Source organism: Carassius gibelio, chromosome B25, assembly GCF_023724105.1.
Source record: "Carassius gibelio isolate Cgi1373 ecotype wild population from Czech Republic chromosome B25, carGib1.2-hapl.c, whole genome shotgun sequence".
Lineage (NCBI taxonomy): Eukaryota > Metazoa > Chordata > Actinopteri > Cypriniformes > Cyprinidae > Carassius > Carassius gibelio.
Window position 1 is genome coordinate 15,606,387 of NC_068420.1, and position 23,904 is coordinate 15,630,290.

Sequence of the window (23,904 nt, forward strand, 5' to 3'; positions counted from 1 at the left end):
TTTTTCAAAGTTGTGTGGCTTTGAGTCCATGTCTCTATATGCTAAGCATACTCCTAAAAGTTTAACTTTATCACATATACACATTTATATAAAATGTAGTCTTTCTCCTCTCAGCAAATGCATAAAAAAGAGTGATGATTCATCCTGCACTTGAGGGCGTGTCCAAATTTTTGTCCAATCAAATGTCCTCTGGAATTTCCTTACCCAATGCCACTTGCCTCCAACTAGCTTGCCTCCAACTGGCAGCACACTATGGTTTATAATGTTCTTAATTATGGACTGAACTTCTTTTTAAATTAAGAAATATAACTGACCATAAATGTTGATAAAATAAAGAATATAGTAACTATAAGTAGCTATTACCGAAGCCGAAAATTAAATACCTCCCTACTATATAGTATGAGTAAAACAGTATGGCAAAAAAGTAGTATGTCAAAATTTATAGTATTCGAAAAACAATACACAAAAATTACCTTTACTACTTCCGGCAAAGCATTGAAGAGTGCATTTAATTGACACTTTACTATCCCATGAGGCCATGGAGGAGGATTTACGAATGGCAGTGAAGCACTGCAACTGACACTTGCAGGTCATTTGAAAATAACATGGCAGATGTAGGACAATCCGAATTTCATTCATACTACCAATATTCAAACTATATAGAACTTACTTTTTTAAATGGTCGCTAAGTAGGTTATAATTCTTATTTAGTACATACTCCATACACAATTTCAGAAGCAGCATTTGTCTTTGTGGTGTTTTCAAAACATTGCTCTGTTTGTGTGAATATCCCGACTAGTTCAGCATAGCAACATCATCTCAGCCAATGGCATGTGTTTAAGGCAGGATATTTGTTTGTTCAACCAGTGCAGAGAGTGATGGAGAAACCTGTTTAAGATCTTTTAAAAATCCACAGCACTAATCATTCTGCTGATCTGCTTTTCTATTTATTTTTTTCTTGTTAGGTGCAGTGACTTGGCGAGACAGATGCTTTCTCTGGCCAAGGATCGGCTGTGTGATATGAGAGATAGGAGACACACACATATAGTAGATCCAAACATACATACGCAAATAAAAGATTACAGCCTAGTCTACTGCTTGTTATCACCTAGTGAATCTTATCAACATGTCAGCCCCCTAGACAGGTTACAACAACGCCAACTCATCTCACCAGAGCAGAGACTGGACTCTATTGTAGTTTGAATTCTGAACATAGTCACACTCTACCAGTGATTTTAATTCAACTCAAACATAATTATATGGGTGTGGAAATAATTAACAGTGGCAAGTCAGTGGCAGGTAACAATTTCCTTGAACAAAGTTTAGTAGTTCCGCTGCTACAGACGTGAATCACACTTCAAATTATGTGGTTTGTTGAGGGGAGGTGATCTGTTACTGTAGACTGACATTGAAAGGTCCAGAATATCACAAACCTTTTATGTATGCCCTAAAATCTACCTGTAAACACCCATATAGTAACATGCGAAAACCACATTTGTCACATTTAGATGACAAGCTTTGCACAGGGAAACACCACTGACACTTCTAGCTTCTAGCTAATCACGTTCATTTTTTTCCAGTCTGACAAGCTTGAATAAAAGAACTTCCCTTAAAATTGTTCTTTTGTCCTAAAAAGCCCTATGGACCTTGTATAGGACGATATTTTATTTCTGTTATTTATTCAAATTCTTTAGAACACCCTGTTCTTAACGGGAAGCATCCGAGTACTTAATTCCTGTCCGGTGTTGTGTTTTTCCTCTCAAAGAGCTATTAAACAGCACTATTTATCTAAGTAAAAGAGTCTTTTGCCAGAATGAACCACATGGCATTGCAGTAGCACTATATAAAAAGTCCGGCCATAAAACTGTCAAGTTCAAATGTAAAGCAAAACCATACATGAATCTGAGCTGTAAAACAGAGCCTGTGGGGAGAGTTTCACAGTCAATGTTTATGCCACATTCTCAAATGACTTGCATCTGTTGTGTTCACACCAAACGCGAATAGAGCGTCTGGCGATAATGATTTCAATGTTAAGTCGATGTAATGGCGCGTTTACTCGTGTCTGGAGGTCTCGCGGCGCGAATGAGGCATTTAGCGTGGCGCGGAAGACGCGAATTTGCCGTCTAGTTAAGCGTCTAGTTAGTGCAAATTGACGTGCGAATTGAGCACGAAATGCGCGTTAAGTGAGAATGGTGCTTTTTGTTCATTTAACGTTTTACGCGAATTCGCGTCTGCCGCCGAGATGAAAAATTTTAACTTTGGCATCAATTCGCGCTGCATTAACCAGGAGCCTGCTAGGAATCACTCATTCAACATGGAGGAACGACTGATGTTGTCAGTGAGCAGTCAACCTGAGCTATATGACAAAAGTTAATATTTCTATAGAGACAGGAATAAAAAGGACCTATATATATAAAACATATTAATAGATTAATTAAATAAAGGCCAAAGATAAGAAAAATGTTTCTTTTTACCCCAAATGAATTATATTTTATCTTGAACCACTAAAAGAGATATCAGAGCCAGTGGCAAATGTCAGAAGGTCTAGCTGAGGTAAGGCTGATCGCATGGAGCTCATCTCCGAAATCGGCAAAACACATTTTTTTTTTTAAATAGACGCTGTCTTTATAAATAAACCACATATTTGAGTTTAAAACAACTACATTCTCGCCTGAAATAGTTTTAAAAACAACATTTCATGACACGATAACAGTAATATTTTGAAAATTTTCAGAATAAAAATGGTGGTTGAAAATGCTGCGTGAACTCAGCTGGCTCTTCTTTTGTATTCAACTGAATAAATAATCTCATACAAGATTGGAACAAATAGGCTGAGTAAATGACAGCATTTTAGAGTGAACTGTCTGTCACTTTAAGTTGTATTATTTCTATTTGTGCAGTATATTAGCTTCCAACTAACCAGCTCTGTAAACAAAAATAAATAAATAAAAATACAACACATTGGTCTGTCACAACCACTTGTTCTATAGAATTGTCTGAAGTGAAATTCAACTTGAATGTTCGTTTTTGACATTAAATGTTCGTTCCTACATTGGCTACATCTCTTTGGCATTTCAATATGATGTTGAGCTGGTCAGAGACATGGCCGGTGGGTTGTAAAGAGGAGAACTGAAGTATCTGTTCTCTTGCAGAAAGTACTCAGGCTTATTAAGGGCCAAACGTGCAGCCAGGGAAGGCCGAGAGGGAGCGTGAAAGTGCCTGCTAGCCAACAGCTGCCCTGTAATTTATATTGATGAGGGGACTGGTGGGCCACTTCCATGGTTTTGATCATTCAGGCTAGAGTGGAGAGATGAGGCTGATGAGTCTGTGTGATGTGTGTGTGTGGGTAGGTGAGAGTTTGCGACGAGTGTGTATGGTTAAGAATGTTGGAGTAGGAATGGGTTGCCAAGTCTGTGGGAATTCAGCTTCTTCTGCTTTTCTTGTTTTGCGGGTTAATGCTCAAGTTAAATTTGTATAATATGAGTTTTTGTCAAACCAAGTCAAAAACAGGTGATAGGAATACTTTAATGAAAAGAGTCAGCTCAACACTGTGAATTTAGAGGTGAAGTAAGATAACTGAGTAAGAAAGAAAGAAAGAAAGAAAGAAAGAAAGAAAGAATAAGATGTTAGGGGTGAATTAGAAAAATAAATTCACCACATATTAATACTAAAACTTCTAAAAAGATTTACAAAATGTATCTTGAGGAGATTAATGGGGAGTTTTTATATAAAAACTTGGATACAAAAATTTTTAAAAAATTAAAAATAAATAAAAATAAAAACCTTAGACATCATACACTTGAGGAAATTATTCTATAAATGATTGCAGAGAAAAACTGGGAATTGTACACTAATCGACTAGGGATCACACACCAGACTTTCAAGTGATTTCAATGTGTTATAAAATCAGCTCAAAATATCAAACATGTTTGATATCCTCTGACTGAATGGCATCATAGTCTGAAGCTAAACTGAGTCACTCGGTGCCCATCATACAAGCAATTTTCTGTAAAATCTCTCCTCCAAAAATCTGCAGATTGGCAATGATATTTGGCAACTAGTAATGACTCTTCCAGACTGCAAACTGAGGGAAAAATCTGGACAAAATTTTTATAGCGTATTCCAACCTGACCCTCGAAATCAAAGACAAATACACAATAGCGACTCTAAAAATGGGCCAGTTTATTAGCCTTTTCTGATTGTTCATTGGGCTGTCTTTGTCTCACAGACCTGGCAACCCCATATCGAGGGAAATGTGTGCAAAAATAATGTTTGGGGGTTATAGCCTTGGGTGTGTGTGTTTGCATGTGCATATGAGCATGTGTATGAGCATGTTCCAGTTCAGTTGCTTCATGAATGCATTATGAGTGCATATGTGGCCTAGTCGATTGTAAAACGCACATTTGCACAACCCCCCACCAAACACACTGCACATCCTTCAGCCAATCTCAGCTGATCCCTTCATTCAAGTCAACATGAACATTTTATTTCTCTAATGCAACGAGAAGTTGACATTAAAAATCAAAATGGGCTAATTTAGCTAGCATGTTTCAGTGCAAGACCAAAGCTAGGTGTTTTCTAGGGTATGCTGGGTGGTTCCTTACTACTAATTAAAGTAATTAGGTTCAACTTTGATTTCATTACTAAAAATCAGTCAATTCATTAGCACATTACAAGCGATAAAAATGCTAATTTATTTCGGAACTGGCAAAGCCCTTTTTCTGCCCATTATGTATCTTTTAAACCATTTCTCTGTCAGACAGCGCCCTTTGACCTGTACCATCATCCCTAACATGTTGTCTTGACACTTCATTCTCTTATTCTTTCTCTCCAACGGCCTCTCTTGCTTTCACTGACACGCGTCATTAGCATTTCTTTCACTGAGATTAAATAGTGAAGTCCAGTCTGTGGCTTTGAACCTTCTCACTTGAAACGTTCTTTGATTTCATTTCCTTCTGTTAAGGAGAAGTGATCAGCGCCATAATTAAGATAGCAGTAGGGCCCTGGAAGAAAAGGATGAAAGACCACTGATCCACCTTTATGCTGGTTGAATGGAGAAGACAGCTACAACCAGGTATTTCAGCAAGTCAAGTGAATATTGACAGATGAAAGGATGGCAGTACTGCATTTTCAAATAAAATGACAAGATGATCTTTCATTAGCTAGATTTATAGCTGACAAGAATGCAAAACAAATATAGCCTCTCAGGATCTGGCTGATGGCTAAATAGCTAGCAATGCTAAAGACACTATCAGCTCTCCTGTATAACAGCTGCAGCTCAAATGCTTTCAAAATAGTGTAGCTTTTCTAACAACAAGCTACAGTATTTGACCATGTAGCGGTTAACTATTAGCATGACAAAATTAGATATTGTTAGCTTGACTTAACTTCTTCAGAACTAGTCAAGCTACAACCTATTATAATTTAAAGTAGCACTGAAAAAGGTGTATTAAACAATGCAGCTTTAAAAATCTCTTTACAAGCTAAGGAGTGAAATTGAACTTATCTGCAACCTCAACAAAACTTGAAGCTTAGATCAAATCACTGATATACAGTACTTAATCTGTAAGATGCACAGAAAGGTCACGTATGCAACCTGTAAGAGATTCTACAGTCTTCCCTCCAGAGCTGATACCTATCTCTCTCAGAGACTTATCAAAAGGAACGTCTTTAACCTTGCACATGTAGGTCACGCACAAACTGCATCCTTGTTTTCAAAGAGCTAAGTAGATATATCACCTTCTTTAAAAAATAATAATAATGTGACTTCTATGAAGAATTCAGATTTCTTGAATGAACAATAGCAAACCAGCATTTTTCAGCAGTGAAAATTAACCTGAGAAACAATTTTCTTACAGATAGTACTATTATAGCTGACCACAAAAAAAAAAATATAATAATAATAATAATTAAATACAAATAAAGTCAAATCAATTCCATCAATCTACAGACATTCCATTCTTGCTTAAAGTCTTAAAGTGCAATAAATATATGAATCAAATTAAAATCACCAATAATATAAAAAATATACTTAATATCAAAATAATTTAATTATAATTAACAATTGAATGAAAAAAAAAATTACTTACAAGTGTGTGTCTTCTTTGTTACTGAAATACCTGAAAGAAAGAGAAATAGTAAAACATATTAAATACATGTTGTACCATTATGTAAAAAATAAAATAAAATAAAAATAATATATATATATATATATATATATATATATATATATATATATATATATATATATATATATATATATATATATATATATATATATACACATACATATATATGTGTGTGTGTGTGTGTGTGTGTGTAAAATGACAGTTGTGTACAACCAAAAGTTATGTAAAATACAGAAAAAGCTGACAGCATATTGGAAACGGAGATGCTGTAAGCCATGTCACTGACTGAAATCTAGCTTCGACTGTGTTAATGCTTCCTAGTGCTGCCACAGGCTGTGCACCTAAGCAAGGTCAGGCAGGTCAATATGTTGCCGTCACACGGACCAGGCAGTTGCCTTGCTGTCACAATTGACCTCTACGCAATGGAAATTAACAGGAAATCACATACAGAATGCTAAACAGATCTGTGAATATGTTCATGTCTGTTAGTGTAGCCCAGAAGCACCGGGTGCAACTTTATGTCTGACCTTATAAAGGATGACTAATGCCATAGAGGCACGGATGGATGTGCGTTATATCTGTGTGTGTGTGCGCGTGTGTTTCTGAAACAGAGGGTCCCATGTGGACTGAGCATGCTCATGCTCTATGGGCCAGAGCAGACTAATAGATCCCACTTGTCATGCGGAAGCAATGGCTAATTTTTCTACAGCTTGCTTTTGAAACTCAAGGGACGTCGAGCTGACATGATTCAGTAATTCCACAGAAAATAAAAAGAGTCTGGCCAGCGATAACGATGCTTCAGATGTTTTTGAGAGGGAAGGGGGAATACAAGTCAAAGACGGTAAAGCAAATGAGCAGGGACACGTGAGCAAAGACACACCTGAGGACACGGCAGCAAAAAAAAAGGCCCAGTAGCGAAACTTGAGGCACTCCGGTCAAGCTTCACAGATCAACAATGCTATTGCTGGGAGCACAATGTCCAACAACAACATTGCACTAAAAAAACAAACAAGCAATAATCCTTTTGTAACTTACACCTGCAATCAAATCACAAAGCACTCAGCATCGGGGTAAATGGCAATTACCGAAATATGACGTCAGTCTGTGTCTAATAGTGACAATGGGCTAAACACAGGTCTCATTCTAGGAAACGGTGAAATGCAAAATATTAAAGCGCAAAATTGAAACTTTGATTTTCAGAACTCCAGTAACTGTCATGGTTAAAGGTCTGGCTAGATCAAAGTAAACTCAGCAAACCTGAAACGGCGATAAGTGCATGGGAACAAAACCAAACAAACAGTAGAATAAAAAATAAGTAACGAACCCGCACACTATCAATACTGGCTAACTCTTAAACTTTATTAAGTGCAACGTTTAAAGGTCTGGCTAGAAAAGCGAGGGGTCATTGATATCTGCCCTGGGTTTAGTTGCCTGTTTATTCACTGCAGAAAAGTATATATATTGGTTTAGTTTAGAGATGATTCATAACATTCCATCTTTTAAGAGTGGAGGACTATTTTTATTAGTTAATTACAGGGTCAAATTGACTAATACAAGACATTGTATTTCTGAGTTGATAGTAACATGCCTGTAACGTAAATATTAAGAATGTCTCGGCATATCCCAAAGGCAACACTTTTCTAAAATATCTTCATTTTACATAACAAAAAGAGGAAGTCATAAATGTTTGGAAGATATCAGAACACCTGCATTACCTACAACAGTAGCCTAAAGCAAAGTCTAAAAAGTAATTTAACTCCTTAAAAACAAGTAGTCAGCCTAGGTGACGTCAAGGCTTTCAGATGTAGTTTTGTAAACGTGCTGGCAGAGGCATACCTGAGGGGTAACCACAAAAACCACTGTGGAAAACAACATATTTTATCACCATGTGGAAAAGACCAGTCACACACCCAGAATGAAACAAAACAGGTTGTGCTTTGCGGTTATCAGATACCTCATGAACTCTCCAACTTTTGTTACTATCACTCATCCTTGCTCTGTCCTCCCTCCCTCTCTCTCTCTCTCTCTCTCCATGTGATCCCCATCCTTATTCCGTAATACTATCAGCTATCTGTCTCTGATCCTTCCCAAACCACAACAGCTATTCAGTCAATGTCACTTACAGATATGAAAACCAATCTTAACACAAAAAAATGTACTTGCTCGGAAATCATTACTGTCAAAAAGAGGACGCTAGACTCGATCAGAAAAATGGCTTGTTGCTAGGAGAGAGAGGGGAGGGGTGGGGAGAGAACCCGCTTCCTCCTCTAGGTGTCATTGGGATGGTTCTGATTGGAGGGTGCAAGGGGAAGGGGCCAGAGAACCAAATGGGTGAACAGAGTTTGGAGCTGGAGGGGGTCTGGGTCTAGGCCCTGACATCAGTGAAGCCTGCCAGGTTATGTCTACTCCACTGGAAGATGGGGTGATGGGTCAGTTTGGAGGTGAATCCATCCTTGACAGATGGAAAAAGATTGTCCGTCGTGCTTTAAAGGACGACATCACGATTGCGGTTACAAATTGGTGTGAAATTCGGCAACAGATCACACTACTGGAGGACAGTAAGGAAACGGTTCCTTTGTTCATTAAGATGTAGATAAAGACAGCAAGACAAACAGATATGGAACTGTAAGAAAGACAAACAGATACAATGGATAATGGATTGGTGAATAAATAGATTGAGAAACAAAGATTGTGACAGACAGACACAGACAGACAAACAGACAGACACTTAGATAGATAGATAGATAGATAGATAGACAGACAGATAGACAGATATAGCTTTGCCAAAACGAATTGTATCATCCTCAGAACACGTACACAAAACACAACGCCTTTAGATGTTAAATTGGCTCTGACATAAAAATATGCTTGTTATCATTTGTGGACATGAAAGTCAACACAAGGCTAAAGACTTAATCATGATTATTTCCGCTTTTTGCATCAACCAAGCTAAAGGTCATCTTTCCGGATGTCTACAGGTGAGTCATATAAAACTCGTAGACATTATTTTGGGTGCATACACTTCATTATAAATCATAAAAAGGCCACACATAATCCATCTAATTTTTTTACTATTTCACAATCATAATATATTACCATTCATAAAAACTGTCACAGACAAACAGTGCCGATAAGAGTGTGCTGGGTATTTCCTGGAAAATATTCTAAGCATGTCCACAGCCATCATTCACAGTTTTTTTTTCCTCTTGTAGATTCCATATGCTGAGCACACTGATGACTGTTTGAAGTTAACCTTTAGCACATCTGCCACAGAGGGTCGAGTCGCCCCGCATTCCTGCCAGGTAAAGCTGTCTGTATCACAGATGGGGAAAAACCCGGTGACAGAGTAATGCTGATCTGGGTTCAGCTTCTCCTGATAAAGTAGTGTCATGCTCATGTTTAAGAAATAACAAAAGAAGGTCTCAGACCTGCATAACCAGGCAGGGTCTTTATTCCTTATCCAAATCCAGCTCTAAAATTATAAGAAATATAGTGAAACTGGTATCATATCTGAATGCAAAGGATGTGCACAGGGTCCAAATTAAATTTTTGGGCCCTAGATGTGTGAGCAAGAAGATCCTGTCACCATCCAAACAGCGAAACTGAACAGTGCCCTGCCGAGGACTGTCGAGCAGGCTGTGCATCATAATTTCAGCTTCCTTAGTTCCTGACAGCAAATGATTATCATGGATGGTTATTGTCAGCGAGGCCTCTCCGGCAGGGTGCTTGACGCGCCGCGCTGGGGTTCGGCACTCCGTGACATTCAAAGTTAGAGTCTCCTTCACGTAATGGAGCTGTCCCCTCACCAAGCTAATGGGAACGATCCATTTAACCTGTGGCAGTAACACACAGGTGAGGAAGTTCCTAATGCGAGGCCATTCCCGTGGGGGGTGGGGGCAGGTTATGGTGCTCAACGTTCTCTCTTCCCCCCCGGCTGCTGCCGGTCAGACTGCTTGATTCATTGACTGCTGCTTCACACTTATCCTCATTCACTGTTCAGTCTACGGAGACTGGCGAGGGGGGAGGACAGTGGCTCTCTCAGACATACAAGGACAAGGCTGGTACAGACACCTCTGGAAAAGTAACAGCTGAGTAGGGGATGATGACAGAGATGGAGCTGGGTAGCTTAAGGGTTGGTGGAGCCCAGCGCTATTGTGATATATTGGAAGAATGGCCCCCTTAGGCATACTACAATTATGCAAAATGTTTCAGGACTCAATGTAACTTTTTCTACAAAAGAGAAAATAATTCAAGTAAAATTTTAATTTTAGTAAAATTAAGGCATGGGCCTTTGTTTTTGCTGGCTATCAGGACCAGCGCTGGGGGGGGGGGGGGTGCATTCACAGGCCTTGCCCACCTTTTTTCCATTCTTGCAGAATGTAATCGATTTAAAAAATAAAAGTGAGAAAACTGTGAAATAAAAAACACACTTCCCTTCCTGCCATCGGTATCTTGAGAAGATAAAAATGACATGGGTCAGAATCGAGCCTCTATAACTGTTCAAGATGTCAGAGTTCAGATGCTAACCGACAGGACACAAACTCAACATATTGAAGACTGCGTTTCCCAAAAGCATCGTAAGCATAAGTAGATTGGTGAGACCATTGGTGCTAATGGTTTCTACAATCTACTTAGGCCAAAAGTATCCAATCATGGTCCTGGAGTTCCAATGTCCTGCACAGTTTTGCTCCAAACAGCTCTAACTTGCCTGGAAGTCTTCAGTGGGTCTAAAGACCTTGATTAGCTGGTTCAGGTGTGTTTAAGTAGGGTTGGAGCTAAACTCTGCAGAACAGTGGCCCTTTGGAACAGGCTTGGATAGCTCTAACTTGGGCATACAATTTAGCAAATAATGGTAAATTCTATAAAACTGATAAGCAGCCCCACAATTTTGGTGGTTACAAATATGGATCCTGGATGGATCTATCAACATCCTACAGGCTCAAATTTTGCACTTTCAAGTCAAGAGTAACTAGCCTTAGCATGGATTAATGCTACAAGGAAGTTATAACAACCACAAACATTTGCACAGATTTCCATCCACTTTTATCTCTGTGCTTCCTCCAACAATATCTTCGCATAAATCATTGCTCCTGTCATCTAAATTCTAGAAAACATTTTGGTTTTGAAGCTGGTCAGAAAATTACATGCAGCGCACATTCTTTAGTAGATTACACATGCTTATGAACATTTCCCCTGCCTAGCTAAAAATATTTTTTTTTTACAGTGAAGTCCTGTCTAAACATACATGCATTGCATAGAAAGCATTACTTTTTTACTTGTTTCAATTTTATATTTGAGAATTGTACCACTTACTGGGGCTTATAGAGTGAATCTGACTCTGAGGTTAACATTAATTAGAAAGAGAAGATCTTTGAATAACCAACTGGTCTATAAGAAAACAACACTAATCTCATCTCCACCCATACCTTGTATTATGAAAACCAGGAATGCTTCTGCAAGAACTATTTTATGATCAATACTTATCTAGCAGATTATGATATCCGTCATGTACACATGCACATAGTGTATATTTTTAAATGACATATCACCTTGCAAACCATAAGTAGAGATATTTAATCAGAACAGAGGACAGATGTCATGCAAGTTTTTTGTCCATCAAAGTCATTCTGACATTCTCTTACCCGTTTTGCACTGACACACTTAGCCTTATTATACTTCATAAACTTTCAAATGCAAAATACAATGATTAAAAAAGCTTGACGATTTTCATCATCTCTCCTCCTAATATTCTAAAACACTTAAGGAACTCCGTAGAGAGGCCTTGTGTTCTCCAGGGAGGTTCAAGAGAAAAATGACTTCTTCTCCAGGCGCTGTTATTTCTGGTCATTTCTAATTGGTTTTAACTAAAATCAAGCCGCCGTGGCAGGTTCCCACTGAACAATTCGCCATCTGACTTCTCCGCAAATAGCAGATTTACATCCAAATTAGTTTTAGAGGATGTAGAAATTACATTGTCGTAGTGTCACGTTCAAAAGGAGAACATGATGAGAAACCAAGCAGAAGTTTGTTGTGGAGACAAATCATGTAAAATACAAGACCACATTAAACAAGTAGCTAGAGGAACATTTCTGGAAGCAATCAGTCGTTCTCAGCAATCTTTTTCCTTGCTCTTCTGATCAGATCAGACCTGTCACTACTAGAACCATTGATCTACAGGTCACAGACCATCAGAGAGTCAGTTTAAGATTCATGAAGCTGGACATCAAGAACTTTGCTCCATCCTCCAGCTTTCTGAAGCCCGGGGGTCTCCAGGTAAGTCCCTAAAATCGTCTGGTAGCTTGTGAATAATACATAGCAGCAAAGAGGATTGACGTAGGCCCAGGTAGGGCACATGAACAGCAGGCATGGCTGGCAGGCAGATTGGAGACTCCGACAGAATTTTAATTGTACCTCAGGGAGTCCGGACGATAAGCGCCATTGTTATTGCTAAGATGCAGCACAACAGAAGCTCATTCAGCCGAGTGCTTAAACAAACGATGATTACGCCAAATCGGTCCCGCAACGCAGCAGAACCATTATGGGCCCAGGCGCAGGAGTCATTAGCGGAGTGCACGTGAGAATACAGTAACCAGCTGATCAGAAGGAAATGCGGATAATATGTAGTTATTCTTCAGAATGCTGACTCTACACCGGCTTGTGGTCCACTAAAGCTACACTCCATAGCAGACAAGATCCCTTCGGTCATCTCTGCATGACTACATTTACACAATATAAAAATACAGCTGTTAGTCCTGTTTGAAACATTTACACACAGTTTGGTTTTAATCTAGAGTGAAATCTGTGTTCTATAACTACAACCGTCTACCTAAAATTTTAAGGAATTACAACCAACTTTTCAAACTTTTGTAATAGTACAACAGCTGTGCCAAAAGGGACTGATTTCAGTATTTGTAGCTGTTGTATGAACAGGTTAAATTAGGGGGTCATATCTGATAGCAAATACTTTTATGATCTGTCAGACCTCACCCTTTTTGCATGAACAAATGAAGTTCCTTCAGATGTTCAGCTAGCAGACATAACTCAAGTCGGGCAGAGGGCCCCGTCCTCTCCCACACTCTAGCATTCCCATTCCTTAGTAATCTTTTTGTGATCCCCAGCTGAGCTCCCCATGAAATCTGAACCTCCATCATAAACAGCTCCCAGCATTCAACAAGACCACCCTGTTACATACTTGACTGGACCTCGGCGACACAGAACGTCCTACTAAAGCCGTTGGTTTAGCCATGTTCAAAAAAACAAATGATGCCGAGTCTACAGTGACATCTTTGGATATTTTTAATTCCCTAATATTTACCATGGTAAGAATTACATTCCATGTAGCGCTTGCATAGCGCTAAGATATGTTTACTTTATGGAAAGAAGCTAAATTTGCCCTTGAGTGAAGGCCAGGACAGGGAGCTAGAAAATCATTAAATTAATTTATCTATTTATTTAGCCAACCAAAGTAGTCTCCTCGGGCGAAGATTGCGGCCGCATTAACCAATTGCGGACATAAGAGAAGTAGTATTTTTTCAGTGTGTGTGTACGCATGTGAGAAAATCAGTGTTGTGGTCTATGGTTCAGCTAAGGAATTTGAGTTTTAGGTCTTTCTAACCAGCCTCACACTCCTTGCCACTCTATGAAGCTAACTTAACAAAATACCATAAATATATGGAAGCTTATTGAACATATCTTGCAGCCAAGAGCTATTTCAGATTACCATGGGTCTACCATGCTAGACATAGCTCACCATATGGGAGGCTAAGTGATCAAGATGTAACTTTTGTCATACAGTTGGAACAAAGGCAGTCGTTTTTTTCTTATAAAATAGGCCAATTCTCCTCAGTTATGCTGTAAGATAACAAACAGTGTAGTACTTTGAATGTATAGCCAACCTAAGAAAATATTGATATAAATTTTCAAAAAAAAAAAAAAAAAGTGTAGCATGTCTATGCGAAATTCACTGATTCAATGAAGTTCACATATGCCACGTTTACATCGCAGGAACTTTACCCAGGATCTAGGGACTTTGGCCTGGTACTCGGTGCGTTTCCAAGTCCTTGCTGGCGAGGTGGTACTTTTTCAAAGTTCTGGAACTTTTGGGGGCGGGACTTTGGCGCTAAACATCCTGATTGGTTGAGTTGAGTTCACGCAGCATTGGTTGAGTTCAACCACCATTTATTCGGATCATTTCCAAAATATTACTGTTATTGTGTCATGAAATGTAATTTTAAAAGTATTTCAGTCGAGAATGTAGTTGTTTAAAACTCAAATCTGTGGTTTATTTATAAAGACAGCACCTATGTGCAATTGTGTTTCGCCGTTTTCTGAGACGGTGAGCTCCACGCGTCCTCGTGTCCTCATGTATCCGCCGAGAGCAGCCTCACCCCGGCTAGACCTTCTGATGTGTGCCACTGGCTCTCATGTCTCTTTAGAAGTTAGACATAACACATGATTTGTTTTGGGTAAATCTAACAGGTTATCTTTGGTCTGTATTCAATTTATCTATATGTTAAAATGAAAATAAAAAAGGAAATTTTATATAATATTTTGTTTCATTGAAATGGCTGTATATATACACATATCCCTGAACTAAGAAAATTTCTGCAGCTGTTAATATGATTAAATAAAAAAGAAAGGAGGCAGTGGTATTTGATATCCTATTTCATTTTATTGTAAATATACAGAGAGGAAAATTGAAGTAGTCAAGGCGAGCTGACTGAAGTTATCAAGTACGCTGCTGTTTTGCAGATTTACCTGATTCGTGTCGTCGCGGACATCACACTCCCGATTCGAATGCACAAAGTCTGAACTAACGAGGATGCACGTCCAAAAAATACTTTTTATTGAGAAACGTGCGCAGACCTACGTCACCAGTCTATTTGCCTAATCTTCCCAGTACTTTACACCGTGGTGGAAACGCAGAAAGCAACAGGTCTGGGGGGGGGGGGGGAAGTTCCCAGGGAAAAAAGTTCCTGGTACAAATGTTCCGGGTAATTTCGGTGGAAACGTGGCATTAGTGGCTGCTAAAGTGTTTAGGGAGGTTACTAAGCAAAGGTAGATGGTTATTGGAGATTTCTGGGTGGTTTCCACTAAACAATTTTATGCTAACATTTTTTTTTCTTCTCACGATAAGTCATGGCGACGGATGTTGGTAGGTTTACGTATATCGCACACCACACATAGGCATGTATCTGTAGAGAAGCAGTGCAGAAGATGCTTCTGAAATGGCTGGTATAAACACAAGCATTGACTACAATGGCTGCAATCAGCTCTGGTGGCCATGTCGGAGTCATAATGCTCTGCAGTCATGTGCAGTGTAAATAAGGGGTTATCAAGGCATCAATGGCAAGGAAAACCCCTTATACTCGAAAAGTGTTTCTTGGAGGTTATACAGTAATACTGTACATAAAGGATAATCATGTGAATTCCACGTATGCCAGGTGACCTGTAATATGAAGAAAACTGCATTGCAATTTGCAGTTTTGTGAAATCTTCCTTTTTCGAACTGCCTGAAAAATTACCTCATGCGAGTGTAAAAACTTTTTTGCGATATATGGGACTTTAAAAAAAAATTGACATATTCCCATTGGGCAGACTTTCAATTTGCGCAGTTTGAATGGTGATGGAAACACAGCTAGTGATCCCAATGCAAGTCTCCTTTTTTGATTTTAAATCTGATCTCTGAAGTAAATGGAACACTTCTAGTCAAAAAGCCACATAATTTGAGTTATCGTTCATGTCAAAAGAGTTTTAGTATTTACTGTTAAGTATGAGAAGTAGTAATAGCAATGTTTGACTTTGCAAAAAACACCCCTAATCAAGGATTTTTCTTGCGGCCGACCATCATGAACAGTAATAATTTATATATAGAGAGATTTACAAATCAGCAGTAGCTCCTGCTGATACAGTGAAAATGATGTTTGTCGGAAACAAACTGTCCTTGCAGAGAAACCACAACAAGATGTCACATGATCTTCAGTTGCATCCACAGACTGGCTAAGCAGCAATTGGTGCTTAAGACATCTGCAACGCCGGGACTTTATGACTCATAATGAATATGACAAGAAATTCCATCCCAGACTTTCCCGGGTCTGTGCGCATGCTGTTGATTCATCTCAAAATGTCAGTGCAAAAAACAAAAAAGCACAGCAGATGTATCAACTTTTAAAATGTGGCAGTGTGGATTGCAACTGAAGCACTTGCATATCATCTCTTTCATCTTGCCAGCCACTGAGTGTGTGAACTCTGAGGCAGCTAACATCGTCTTGAGGAGTGTGGGTCGTTGTACTTTCCAAACCCGACCACATCTAAAGGCCGTGTCTACCACGCTCACCCACCCTGAGCATTCACTTGAATGTTTTTCTTTTCCCAGCCCCCATCTCTCAGACAGATTTTTAAGCTAGCAGCTTGAGTGCAGATGAATTAAACATCCGTTATAATCCCAGTCGGACAATACATCTAGTCTGGCATGTGTGTGTTTGAGTAAAGTGGCGTAGGATACACACTCCCCACAATCCATGGGGACATCGGCCTATACAGCGAACTGTTCTCAGCTCATTGAATTGAGGAAACTGTAATGGTGAAACCGGGAGGAAAACCAGAGTGTCTGCTTGGTCCATATCCTGCACCGGCCAATAAAGCTAATTGCCTCAGCAAACCTCTCAGGTAATAAAGCTCCCTATTAGCTGAATTACATGTCTGTCAATCCTCTAATTAATGTCACAGAATTACTGCATATCCTCTGGTCCAGCAGAGGGGAGGAAATATCAGAGGATCTCTCAAGATGTTTGCAGGTGGAATTCTCTGTTTCGGCTACTGTACGCAGTCGTGCCTAGCACTTAGTTCCACATCTATCTTTCATGTTTTTCATAATTAAAACGTGAGAGCTCGGCCAGCACTCTTCCCAGTGTGCTGTGAAGATCAAAGGGGCTCTTGTTACAGAAGCGAGTCGATCAGAGAAGTCACTTTCAAGCCAACGGGGTTCAAGCTTACTGCTTCAATATCCTGCACTTATTTGGACATATGTGATGTGGGGGAGCCAATGAGGTGGACTGCCAACAAGCAAAACAAACTTTATCTCCTCGATTAAAATTGTTCATGCTACAGTGTAGTTTGTGGTAGATAGGTTGTGTTTAAAAAAGTAGTGGAGAAAGCGGGCAGGTGCGCAGACTGGTTGTGCTGGTTGTTACCGGATATTAAATAAAAGTTCATTAATTACTCACCCTCATGTCATTCCAAACCCATAAGACCTTAGTTCATCTTTGAAACACAAATTACTGGTTCTATTATAGAAAGCTTACTCCTGGATCAGGAGCACCACACGGATGTGTTGTGGTACTCTTGTGAATGTGCGTCCACTGACACGGAAGAGCAGAATTTGTTGAATGAAGTCGTTATTTTTGTTTTCTTTGCACACAGAAAGTATTATCGTAGCTTCATTACAATATGATTGAACCACTGATGTCACATGGAATATTTTAACAATGTCCTTAGTACCTTTTTGGGCCTTGAAAGTAGTAGTAGTTGCATTGCTGTCAATGCAGGGTCAGAATGCTCCAAGAAAATATATATTTTTTGTATTCCAAAGATGAACAAAGGTTTTACAGGTTTGGAACTAAATGAGGGTGAGTAATTAATGACATAATTTTCATTTTTGGATGAACTATCCCTATTTTAAAACAAATTCTGGGTAAAACAATAACATAATATTTAGAATTTCCCTAAAAGTATAATTTAAATCCACTTTTGAAAACAACCTAGTTCAAATGTTTCCACATAAACAAGTGCATTATACTTATCTAAGTGCCATATTATATATTACATTTGAATATGTTCTGAAATGTCATTTATTCCTGTGACGCAAAGCTGAATTTTCAGCTGTCATTACTCTAGTATTCAGTGTTATACTGTATGATCATTCAGGAATCATTCTATATAACTTAGGAAATATATTTCCTAATATACAGGGATCTATACATGTTCAGGAACTACATACCACTTATGAACATACAAAGCACCTCCTGCTCCCCTGAGAGAATAATGAGGTTGAGGAAACACAAGGGCCCTAAAATATAACAAGTCTCATAATCAGTAAAATGGGGTCATTTATTTATTAATTTGTACCATTGACTCTGAAGTCACACGAGCCTCTGGGGCTTTCTGTCTGAAAGCACTGGCTGTATAAATATTGCTTTCTCTTTTGATGAGAAGACAAATCCATTTCCACTGCAGGAAATAAGTCTTGGCATCACTGCAAAACTAGACTGGTATTTAGGCAGTGACTCAAAAATCACTCACATTTTCTTCACCACCTTTTGGCTATTTTGTGATTTCAATAAACAATATCAACGCTAACGCATTTAACTATACAAAGCTAACTGTGTATGCTAACAGAAAGAGGCACTTGTTTACTGAAAAATGTCTGGCAGTACTAATAGATACTTGGTAGTTTCTTGCCAAGTTACCACTTTGCGGCAAATGTAGGTCCGGACAGTTCTGCAATGGCACATTCCCTTGTAAAGGATTGGCTTTCAAACATGATAACATGAACATTAGCACTCCATAACTGAGATGCATCAGATGTGCTTCAATGCTAGCCAACAGTACCCTACTATAGTTTAAAAAACACACTCTACTCTGTCAAAAGTAAATGACAATGTCTAACAGAATGAAATGTAATGCAGTTATTCTAAAATGTAATAGCTACCAAACACCAATATAGATGTTTTCGAAGTTAACAGAGAGATCAAATGCCACAAAAATAAAATAAAATATAAAATTAATGTGTAGATTCAAATCAAGTCATTACAAGAGAACAAAATCGATTTCAAATTCATAACTACATGTACACTCTCAGAAAACAAAAAAAAAAGATACAAAGGTTGTCACTGGGGCGGTACCTTTCGAAAAAGGCACATCTTTGTACCATAAGAGTCCATATTGGTACCTTAAATGTACATATTAGTACCTAAAGTGAACATATCAGTTGCTAAGAGCTTCAAAAGTGTACCTTTTGAAAGGTACTGCCCCAGTGACAGCTTTTGTACCTTTTATTTCTGAGAGTGTATGTGTTATGCAAGAGACTGAACCGGATAAAGCAATGTCTTTGTGTGGCCCAGAGCTCCCAACAAACACAATATGGCTAATCTAGTTTCCCTTTCCCCAGCACAGTGGCTCCCAAATATCTTTAGCATTTTATCATGTACTTTAGCTCACCAAGGTGGTTTTCTCAGCTGATGTCAACTTTTTCTGGTTGTCTGTTCCTAGATGAGCAGGTATGTATCATATAAGTACTTGAACATGAAGTATGCAGTGCAGAATTGTGCTACAATTCACTGAAATATATATATATATATATATATATATATATATATATATATATATATATATATATATATATATATATATATATATATATATATATATATATATGCATTCAACTTTTTATATTGTTGGATATTGTTGGATTGTTGGAACTTATATTTTGCATGTGTAAATATATTTTTTTATTACGTTTTGATATTGACTGGACAAGACCAAATAATTAATTGAAAATAACTTTTTGCAGTCGACATTTTAAAATGTTTTTGTTAGAGCTTAAATGTTTACGTGTCTTTAGCCAATTACAGTTATATGTATGCGTAAACATTTTGAAATGCGACTATCAGGAATTCAACACAAATCTCTCAAGTGTGTAGTGACCCCCAGCTTCCAACAAAACAAGAGGTTAACCGCAGGACATAAAGTAGCCATTGAAGAGTCCATACATCCCCTGCAACACATGAAGGAAGTAGCCTTACAGTCCAGTAATTATTAATGACAAAAGTCTATAAGCATTCCATTAGGTGCAAGCAGCTGTCATAAACATCTTAATTAATTTACAAAGCAAGCGACTGGGGAATTACGACGATGTGAAAATCTGCTTTCCTCTGCCGCTCCACAGCACTGGAACAGATCGGGCTTTTAAATTTTTAAACACGTCTTTCATGTTCTCCAGAGCACAAAAAAAAAGCCTTTGAACAGTCATCTTGTTAGGAGACGCACCTAGCAGCGCCGCTACCTTTTGGTCCTTTTCGCCGAAACTTGCAACAAGGATTTAGGGTTCAAGTTTAAAGGGATAGATCACCTACAGTACGAATTACAAATTTGGACATTATTTACTCAATGTCATGTATTAAACCCCTAAACCATTTTATTTATTTTTTTCATAAAATGCAAAAAGAGATATTTAGTAAAATGCTAATGCTGCTCTTTTCCTTATAATGACGTTTTGGGTTTTACACAATGAAGATACAATTAAACTACATGAAGGTGAGTATAAATGATGACAGAATGTTCTCATTGTATAAGATAATGTTCATATTGTTTGGTTTTTGTTTGTATTGTTACACTGTTGAACTCACCAATGACTCAAATAAAAAAGGAAGAAAGTCCTTTAAAAACAACAGCTGTCATGGATATGATTGCATAAGAATGCTGTCTCTGGAGGGAAAGGGAGAGAAGCAGAGGCTGTGTGGCCCCCTCGGGACAGGGACGGAGGTACGACTACCACAACTGCACCACGGATGCTCAAATGGACACATTCACCAAAATATCTTTGTTTTGTTAGTTCAACTACAGCCAAGCTAAAACGTAGTTAGATGCAATGTGAGTTACTACTAAAAAGTACAATTCCCACACGCAGGTAGTTTCAGTTTCACTTTAAATAAATGTGTTTAAATTTGTTTATAATATATGTCTTCTGCCATGCTCATTATATTTTTCATTCCTTTTTTGAATTCCATTCAACTGAATGGATTTGTATGTAGTGAGGGGATGTAAAATATATGGTTATAGTGTTTATAATGTTTGAATTTTTTACATTTATCTATTATGTATTGTACATTATTTAAAAAACTTAATAATAAAATTTGATTCATACACTGATATTTTTTATTTTTATTATTATTTTATTCTTCTTATCTATTTTTTTTATATTCATTCTTTTCTATTCTTTTTTTATCTGTCATTGTATTTCATTTTGTTTTATTTTATGTCATAATTCTACATAATTTTGGTACACTCTGTGTATAACTGGAAGCTAGTAATGACTATTAGCAGATACTAGCATCTGATTCTCGGTCTTTGTACCACCCCCGCCCATATATTTGCATAACCCACTCACTGTGTTCAATGCTAAAGCACTCCCAAGGCTGCTGATCAAAGTCAGCCGTCATTTCACATCACAATACATTGATTTGATGCTTCCTACCCTTGCTAGTCTTTACTTAATGGCTGCCAAAAGCCTTAAGCACATCACAGTCCATCACACCTCCTGTCTCTGTTATTGCAATATACAAACTTTTTTAAAATATATATATAATAATAATAACAATAGTAATTCAGCTACCTCTCAAAACATAGTTGGAATGCACGTTACTATTAAAACAGTTTATTATCATCATCATCATCATCGTCATCTACCTTTCTGAAAATATAGTTGGATGCAGTAAGTTACTAAATAATAGTAATAATGCTATTGTTGTTGTTGTTGAATTACAAGTAACTAAAAAGTCTATTAATTGGAGGAAATTTGATTTTCTGTATTATTTGCTTTATTTTTTGAGTGTTCTTTAGACTGTCTCAGTATGCTTAAGTTTTTGATGAGCTGAGAGATAACAGGAGATCTATTTGATGTGTGTGTTTAAGACAAGTGTGAGACAGAAATGTTATTTTAGTTTCTTAGACATCCCGGCTTCTTAGAAAATGATTTGCATTAAATTCTTAGAAACTCATATGGAGTTTACACCTTAAATGGACATATATGTTGAATATGCCACTGGTTTCTAAGATTACATAATACTTCAATGTAAAACGTAAGTGTTCACAGACACCGCTTGTCCTTATGGCGCAGCTATGTTTTAAAACCTGGCATCGAGAGAAAACAAAAAAACACATACAAAAATCGCCTCAGTGCAAAAACTCAGCCAGAAAGGTCACCTCCGTTCCAGCCTTCCAGCTTCCTGCTTATGTGACGTAATGAAGGAGAAATAATGTGGCGTCTCCCCCTCCGTTTCTGACATAGTATCTCCCACTCCACTGTATGTGCTAGCGGGGAGGAGGGTGTTTTTCTTCTTTTTTAGGGGAAAGCCTGTCAAAACGTATCAACATCGCTGACATGGCACAGTGACACACTGACCCATAACTGCTGAAGGAAAATGTGTGTGTTACTGCAAGATGGGGATTTTTTAAAATTAATTAATAATAGTAAAAGAAAAAAGCAGCTATCGATTTATGTAAGAGCGCTAGTCATCGTCACATTGGCTGAGTGGTGTGAGGGCCCTTTAATTATTCCTCAGGAGCCACACAAAACCAGTGTGCCGTGAAGAGACGACATCGATTTTCCTTCAGCCAAAGCAACATACTCACTGTGTGGTGGTCCACGGAGCTCTACAACTGAGTGGAGTCCAAACAAACGATGACAGAAATCATGGCCAAGTCATAGAAGATAAGGTTAAGATGAATACTTAACCTGGGCCTGAACTTAGGGCCTGAATATACACACTATTGTAAAAAAGCAGTACTGTATATAAAAAAATGGGGATGTGTAGCTGTGGTACTCTTATGGGAAACATCGGTTCGAGTATAGCCTGCAACCTGTCCTGATTTCACACACCTGTCTTTCCAGTAATTGCTTGCTACTGTATCCTGACTGGAAAGCTGAAAAATACTACATTTAAAATTGTAATAAATGGAGGCAGGAAGCCATCAAAGCAATGTCCGACAATCATGTGCATTTGGTTGGTTGAAAACCTAAAAATGGCATCAAGAGTAGTAGAAATTAGTAAATCTTCATGTTTATAATTATTTAGTTTTTCTCAGTTCTACTGAGTATTAAGCAATGTAGCAAAACATGTGACTACCAAGCATCACAAAGGGGTAGGATAGTCATAAAAAAGTGGAACATTCTCAAAGCACTACTTCTTTACAAGAAAAGGCCAAAGCGGCAGAAGGCTGTGGCTAACACCTTTGTTTGTGATTGATGTTTTGTAGGATGAGTTGCAAACGCACTTGTGGTTCACCGTAGGCTGGTGGTGGCTGTGCATGTTCTTTTGGGGGAGCTAAAATTAGCGCCCCATGTGTATTTCCTGCACGCGAAAGAGTAAAAAAAGCTATAACAAACAAACAAACGCAGCAAAAACATCTTTGAGCTGGTTGGAAAATGATACCTACGGATGTGGGGTGCTTAACTCATTAAATAGCTTCTAAAGGTCTTTCATTCAAATCTATAAAAAGACCATGAGAAAAGATGATAGTGGCTCTTAATTAGCATCACCTGAGGTGAGACACAGCTGTCAGTTGCTAGCATTAAAATAGCACCACATGCGAGCACAGGACCGTGAACTAAGCACAAACTGCAACGATGCATGTATGCATGCATGCGCTTTCCATGTCTAGCCAGACATGTCGTCGAGACCCTGTTAAAAATGCATTGTTATGGAAAGGGAGGCTCACTTGAGAGCTATGCTAAGGCGAATGCATCTCTGTCAGCGCTGCTCTAGTCGCTTCCATAATTTATGAAAAGCTCAAATATTTCTTGAAATACCCACTGAGATTGCTTAGTATTACAATAATTTAACAACAAATCCACATTCACAGTTTTATACTGTCAGTTAAAAGTCACATAACATGCAGGGAATCAAGTTAACTGTTGTATTTTATTTTAAATATATTGTTTTTTTCTTTAATTCTTTTCATTTAAAAAAAAATATTTATTTACGTTTTTACGTTTTTT

General features: G+C 38.1%; 1 protein-coding gene across 1 annotated transcript in view; it reads right to left on the reverse strand.

Moving 5' to 3' along the window:
• roraa (RAR-related orphan receptor A, paralog a) overlaps positions 1-23,904 on the reverse strand; it is a 279,288-nt gene that overhangs the window by 80,015 nt on the left and 175,369 nt on the right. The window contains exon 2 of the mRNA XM_052597196.1: positions 6,090-6,119. Coding sequence (XP_052453156.1) covers positions 6,090-6,119 — 30 coding nt within the window. The remainder of the gene's footprint in view (positions 1-6,089; positions 6,120-23,904) is intronic.